This window comes from Penaeus vannamei, chromosome 11 (assembly GCF_042767895.1).
Source record: "Penaeus vannamei isolate JL-2024 chromosome 11, ASM4276789v1, whole genome shotgun sequence".
In the NCBI taxonomy this organism is placed as follows: Eukaryota; Metazoa; Arthropoda; class Malacostraca; order Decapoda; family Penaeidae; genus Penaeus; species Penaeus vannamei.
The window spans coordinates 6,284,820-6,292,319 of record NC_091559.1 but is presented as its reverse complement, the minus strand read 5'-3'; the positions used below and the strand labels follow the sequence as shown (position 1 = coordinate 6,292,319).

Here is a 7,500-nt window from a genome sequence, read left to right as displayed (position 1 = left end):
CTCTACCCAACCCCTCCCAACTCCCCAACCCCCCCACAACCCACCCTCCAACCCACCCCCACAACTCACCCCATCCCCACCCCACAACCCACCCCCCAACCCACCCCCTCCAACCCACCCACAACCCACCCCCAACCCACCCAACCCCAACCCACCCCCTCCAACCCACCCACAACCCACCCCCAACCCGCCCCCTCCAACCCACCCCTCCAACCCACCCCCTCCAACCCACCCCCCAACCCCCCAACTCACAGCGTGGCCTCGTGCATGATCCCGAGCCCCAGGGAGGTGTAGGCGTCGTTGAGTCTCGCCGGCTTCCCCTGCCACAGCCGCAGCGCCAACTCCAGCAGCAGGAAGAGGACGAAGGTGGACGCCGCCTGGGAGGGGGTGGAGGGAGGGAGGGAGGGGGGGTGGATGGGGGAGGTGGGAAGGGGAGGGGGGATGTAGACGGGTGGATGGGGGTAGGTGAGAGAGGGGGGGGATGGGAGAGGGGATAGGATGGGGGAGGGGGAGAGGGTTGGATGGGGTGGGGGGGAGGGGGAAAGGAGACGGGTGGAGGGGGTTGGATGGGGGAGGGGGTAGGTGAGAGAGGGGGTGGAAGGGTGAGGTTGAGGGGTTGGGTAGGTGAGAGAGGGGGTGGATGGGAGTGGGAGGTGGTGTGGGAGGGGGTGGATGGGGAGGGGGAGTGGGAGGGGGGAAGGAGACATGAGGAGGAGGTGGAAGAAGGGGTGGGGGAGGAGGAGGAGGAATGGTGAATATATATAAGAATTATTTAATGAAAGTAGGATGATGATGCTACGTTGGTTTAACAGGAACAGCAGCTTGATTAAAACTATTATAGAAGAAGAAAATGTTTAAATATAAACGCACACATGCACACACACACACACACACACACACATATGTACACACGCTCACACACACACACACAAACACACACACACATACGTACACACACACGCACACGCGCACGCACGCACACACACACACATACGCACACGCACACACACACGCACGCACGCACACGCACACGCACGCACACACACACACACACACACACACACACACACGGACACATACACACACACACACATATATAAATATATTTATCCTTATCATTGTACATAAAAACAACGAAGGAAAGAACATAAAAAACACAAGAACACACACCAAGGATCTTTTTGCTATCTTGCTTTAGAGGTCAAGGTCAAGGAATTCTGAGAAAGTGCCAAGTCATGCATGGAAGACTGGCCATAACTTGGAAAGACTGTATAATTTTTTGATAGTTAAAAAAAGTCCTAAAACATTTTTTTTTCTTTCATACGAATTTATTAATTATTTTTAGGCGTGTGCGTGTGTGTGTGTGTGTGCGTGTGTGTGTGTGTGTGCGTGTGTGTGTGTGTGTGCGTGTGTGTGTGTGTGTGTGTGTGTGTGTGTGTGTGTGTGTGTGTGTGTGTGTGTGTGTGTGTGTGTGTGTGTGTGTGTGTGTGTGTGTGTGCGTGGGTGTGTGTGTGTGTGTGTGTGTGTGTGTGTGTGTGTGTGTGCGTGTGTGTGTGTGTGTGTGTGTGTGTGTGTGTGTGTGTGTGTGTGTGTGTGTGTGTGTGTGTGTGTGTGTGTGTGTGTGTGTGTGTGTGTGTGTGTGTGTGTGTGTTTAATTACTAATAAAACGTTATTTACATATTCACGTAGTCACATATTCATACATATACCCACTAAGTGACATTATTGAAATATTGACATTACCTTATTTACAGAAATATATATATTCGCATACAAATCTACCTCACTCACATATTCACATATCTATACATATCTACTAAATTACTCATTACTGATAAACCCTTTTATCATTCGCATATTCACATACTCACAGATATACCTCATTCACACTTTCACATATTCATCTACATTTACTAAATGATATTAATGATAATAAGATACTGTGGATGCTTTACCTTATTCATATACTCACATATTTACCTCATGCACATACTTACATACTTACATCAGTCACATACTCACATATCTGCCATATCATTCACTTAAACATTCACATAATTCATATAAAAATTAACTAAATAATAATAATACTGATAATACTAATACTATCTTACTTCATTCACATACTTACATACTTACCTTATCACATACCTACAAGCTTACCTCATTCACATACTCTCATTACCTTATTCACCTACTCACAGTACCTCATTCATATACCTTACCTCATTAACATACTCACATGATGTAATTCACTCACATTATCTCATTCACATACTCACATTACTTCATTTACATACTCAAGTTGCCTCATTCACATACTCACATTACCTCATTCACATACTCACATTACCTCATTCACATACTCACAAACACCTCATTCACATGCTCACATTAGCTCATTCACATAACCATATGCATTCACTAAATACTAATAATGATGAAATACTGATAATAACTTACCTCATTTACATACTTGGGCACGTCTTTCGGGTCCTGGAAAGTCGTTGCATTTGGACTCACTAAGTAAAACATTCGGCCTATGTGAACGAGGGTCGTCATGTTGCTGTTGGCAGTTGAGGCGAAAAGCGCGGGAAGTTGGGGAGATTTTGAAATTTGGCGGGAAATTTAGGGGAGGTTTTGAAATTTGGCGGGAAATTTAGGGGAGGTTTTTGGGGGGGAATTAGGGGAGTGGTCGGTGGGTTTGGGGAGGTTTGGGGGTTTTGGGGGGGATTGCAGATAAGTTGGGGTGATGTTTGGGGAGATTTGAGGTAGGATTTGGGGAGATTTGGAAAGAATTTTAGTTGATACGTTTTTTAGGGGGGGGGGTTAAGGGAGGTTTGGGGGGGAATTGGGGGAGATTTGGGGGAGATTTCAGTTAAGATTTGGGGGAGATTTACAATTTGGGTCAACCTGACGAGTTTTTTGGGGGGGAAAATTAGGGGGGAGGGAAACTCAAGGTAGGATTTAGGGAGATTTGGAAAGAATTTCAATAGATGGGGGTAGATTATTTTTCACTTTTATTCTCTTTTTTCCTTTGATTATAATGTCACATCAAAATCAAGAGCGATTTTTTTCATATCCGTCTCTCACTCTCACTCTCTCTTTCCCTCTCTTTTCAACCAGCCATTTCGAAATTTTCTCAAACCCTGAAAAGAGAGAGAGAAAAAAAAAGATGAATTTATTTCTTGAAATCAATGACTAAGGAAGTTTCTCATTTCCTGACGAGGACAATCAAATATGCACAATCATGGCCAAAACTTTCCCTTTTGTGTCGACTCAAAACAACCTTCAGATTTGAATATTCATATGAATTGCCTTGATATCCTGTTGTCAATATTTAATTTAAAAAAAAACAAATGATACTAATGAAAGTTAATTTGTTGATACTAAAAAAAAAATCACAATATTGGTTTCATTGCTAGCAAAATTTTGCTATCGTTAATGATGCTATAATGTCTATGACAATATTAATAATAATGGTTATGATAGTAATAATAATAATCATGATGATAGTAGTAATAATTATAATAATTATAAAAATAATAATAATGATAATGATAATAATAATAATAATAGTAATAATAATAATAATAATAATAATAATAATAATAATAATAATGATAATAATAACAAGAATGGTAGTCATAATGACAATAATAATGATAATGATGCTAATACTAATGATGATAAATTTGTATGATAATGATAATCATAATAATAACAATAATAATAATAGTATTGGTAAGAATGATAATAACGATATCAACAACAAAACATTGATAATAATGATTTAGTTATGATAATAATGCTGATAATAATAATGAAGATAATGATGATAATGATAATAATAATAACAATAGTAATAATAATGATAATAATAACAATAATAATGATAACAATAATAATGATAGTACTAATGACTATAATAGGGATGATGATAATGATAATAATACTAAATAAAAAAAATGATAATAATAATAATACTAAATAAAAAAAATTATAATAATAATAATAATAATAATAATGATAATGATATTAATAATAAGAAAAGTAACAACAACAATAATAATCATTATAAAAACTAGTAAGAGTGATAATAAAAAATAATAAAAACATAATAGTAATAATAATAATAATAATAATAATAATAATAATAATAATAATAATAATAATAATAATAATAATAATAATAATAACAATAACAACAACAACAATGATGATGATGATGATAATACAAATGATAATGATATTGATGATAATTATTATCATCCTTATTATCAGTAATGTGATCATTATCATTATTTTCATTTCCTTTATCATAATCACGGTTTAAGGCATTATCATTAAGAAAATTCTCATAACTATTATTGTTATATTAATATAATTATCATTAACATCATTAGCATCACTATTATTTTTATCATCATTATTGTTGTTGACTGATATCACTATCATTGTTACAATACTCACCATAACCTTACAAAAAAAAAAAAAAACACACACACACAAACACACTTTAGAACTACAAATAAAACACGGACGCTTTATATACACCCTCCCCCCCCCCCAACATGCACCCAAAACAAACACAAATAACCACAAAACAACTAAACAACCCCCAAAAATATGTATATATAATAAAAAAAATAATATATAGAGAGTGATAACTGATATTCAATTAATAATAAATTATAAAAAAACACAAAAAACACAACACCCCCTCCCCTACAAAAACCAGGAAATAAACAAACCATCACACCAACGACTTCAAAAAAAAAAAAAAAACGAATATATAAATACACGAATAACGACATAAACAAACCGAACAAATCCTCTTACAAACACCGACGCTAGCAACGGAAGTAAGGAAGTCCTCAAAGTAACGAACAAGATTCGGAGAGAGACTGAGCCGCCTTGTCCTGACTTTCGGGTTTTACGTGCGAGTGGCGGCCGAGGAAAGCCCACGGCCAGACTAACCGAAAATATCCAGTCTTTTGTTTCCAGTTTGGGATGCTCGGACGGGTTGGTCGGTTGTGTTTTTTTTTGTGTGTTTTGGTTTTTTTTATCGGTTGTTTATTTTGGTTTGGTGGGTTGTTGGTTTTCATTTTGTTTGGTTTCTTCTTTTGCTTTGTTTTCTTTTTAGTTTGTTTGTCTTTGCGGTGTGTTGTTTATTTTGTTTTTTCGGTATTTCTTTACTTTCATACAGATCTTCACATTTTCCCTTCCTCTTTTCTCTATCTATCTGTTCGTCTCACGGCCAGACTAACCGAAAATATCCAGTGTGTTTTGTTTCCAGTTTGGGATGCTCGGACGGGTTGGTCGGTTGTGTTTTTTTTTTTTGTGTGTTTTGTTTTGTTTTTATGGGTTGTTTATTTTGGTTTGGTTGGTTGGTTGTTGGTTTTCATTTTGTTTGGTTTCTTCTTTTGCTTTGTTTTCTTTTATAGTTTGTTTGTTTTTGCGGTGTGTTGTTTATTTTGTTTTTTCGGTATTTCTTTACTTTCATACAGATCTTCACATTTTCCCTTCCTCTTTTCTCTATCTATCTGTTCGTCTCACGGCCAGACGAACCGAAAATATCCAGTGTGTTTTGTTTCCAGTTTGGGATGCTCGGACGGGTTGGTCGGTTGTGTTTTTTTTTTTGTGTGTGTTTTGTTTTTTTTTATCGGTTGTTTATTTTGGTTTGGTTGGTTGGTTGTTGGTGTTCATTTTGTTTGGTTTCTTCTTTTGCTTTGTTTTCTTTTTAGTTTGTTTGTTTTTGCGTTGTGTTGTTTATTTTGTTTTTTCGGTATTTCTTTACTTTCATACAGATCTTCACATTTTCCCTTCCTCTTTTCTCTATCTATCTGTTCGTCTCACGGCCAGACTAACCGAAAATATCCAGTCTTTTGTTTCCAGTTTGGGATGCTCGGACGGGTTGGTCGGTTGTGTTTTTTTTTGTTGTGTTTTGGTTTTTTTTTATCGGTTGTTTATTTTGGTTTGGTTGGTTGTTGTTGGTTTTCATTTTGTTTGGTTTCTTCTTTTGCTTTGTTTTCTTTTTAGTTTGTTTGTTTTTGCGGTGTGTTGTTTATTTTGTTTTTTCGGTATTTCTTTACTTTCATACAGATCTTCACATTTTCCCTTCCTCTTTTCTCTATCTATCTGTTCGTCTCACGGCCAGACGAACCGAAAATATCCAGTGTGTTTTGTTTCCAGTTTGGGATGCTCGGACGGGTTGGTCGGTTGTGTTTTTTTGTGTTTTGGTTTTGTTTTTATGGGTTGTTTATTTTGGTTGGTTGGTTGGTTGTTGGTTTTCATTTTGTTTGGTTTCTTCTTTTGCTTTTTTTTCTTCTATAGTTTGTTTGTCTTTGCGGTGTGTTGTTTATTTTGTTTTTTCGGTATTTCTTTACTTTCATACAGATCTTCACATTTTCCCTTCCTCTTTTCTCTATCTATCTGTTCGTCTCACGGCGGCCAGACGAACCGAAAATATCCAGTCTCTTTTGTTTCCAGTTTGGGATGCTCGGACGGGTTGGTCGGTTGTGTTTTTTTTTTTGTGTGTGTTTTGGCTTTTTTATCGGTTGTTTATTTTGGTTTGGTTGGTGGGTTGTTGGTTTTCATTTTGTTTGGTTTCTTCTTTTGCTTTGTTTTCTTTTTAGTTTGTTTGTCTTTGCGGTGTGTTGTTTATTTTGTTTTTTTTCGGTATTTCTTTACTTTCATACAGATCTTCACATTTTCCCTTCCTCTTTTCTCTATCTATCTGTTCGTCTCACGGCCAGACGAACCGAAAATATCCAGTCTCTTTTGTTTCCAGTTTGGGATGCTCGGACGGGTTGGTCGGTTGTGTTTTTTTTTGTGTGTGTTTTTTTTTTTTTTTATCGGTTGTTTATTTTGGTTGGTTGGTTGGTTGTTGGTTTTCATTTTGTTTGGTTTCTTCTTTTGCTTTGTTTTCTTTTTAGTTTGTTTGTCTTTGGGGTGTGTTGTTTATTTTGTTTGTTGTTTTTTGGTATTTCTTCTTTTTCTCTGTTTTTTTAGTTTAGTTTGTTTTTGTTTGTTTTTGCGTTGTGTTTTTTATTGTTTGTTTGTTTTTCATTATATCTTTACTTTCTTTTTTTGTTTTGTTTTTTTTCTTTCTTCATTTATTCATCTATTTCCTTTTTTTCTTATCTTCCCTTGTGTCCTTTACTTATTTACTTTAATTTCGTTTTAATAATCTCATTAGTATATCTTTTCTTATTTTTTCCTGTCTTGGCTGTCTCTTTTTGTTATTGTTTTCTTATTGTAATATCCGTTTCTGTTTGTCTTTTTCTCTCTTTTTTTCTCTGTTGTCGATTTTCACTTTTTCTCTTTAGGTTGCCATGTTCTTTTTTCCCATTTGGGTTTTCGTTTTTTTAATTATTATTGCTAAAGAGTATATATTTTTTTTTTTTTTTTTTTTTTTTTTTTTTTTTTGTCTTTTGTCTAATTGTCTTATCTTTTCATACGGTATTTATATTCCCGTTTTCTTCCTTAATTTCTCTT

The 7,500-nt window shown here is 36.2% G+C and overlaps 2 protein-coding genes across 2 annotated transcripts in view; both read right to left on the bottom strand.

The window, feature by feature from the left end:
* Positions 1–2,684, bottom strand: part of LOC113805694 (alkylglycerol monooxygenase) — an 11,684-nt gene extending 9,000 nt beyond the window's left edge. The window contains exons 1-2 of the mRNA XM_070126936.1: positions 2,464–2,684; positions 253–377 (exon numbers count right to left, since the gene is read on the bottom strand). Coding sequence (XP_069983037.1) covers positions 253–377; positions 2,464–2,562 — 224 coding nt within the window. The 5' untranslated portion in view covers positions 2,563–2,684. The remainder of the gene's footprint in view (positions 1–252; positions 378–2,463) is intronic.
* LOC113805727 (alkylglycerol monooxygenase-like) overlaps positions 1–7,500 on the bottom strand; it is a 231,612-nt gene that overhangs the window by 22,073 nt on the left and 202,039 nt on the right. The window lies entirely within an intron of this gene.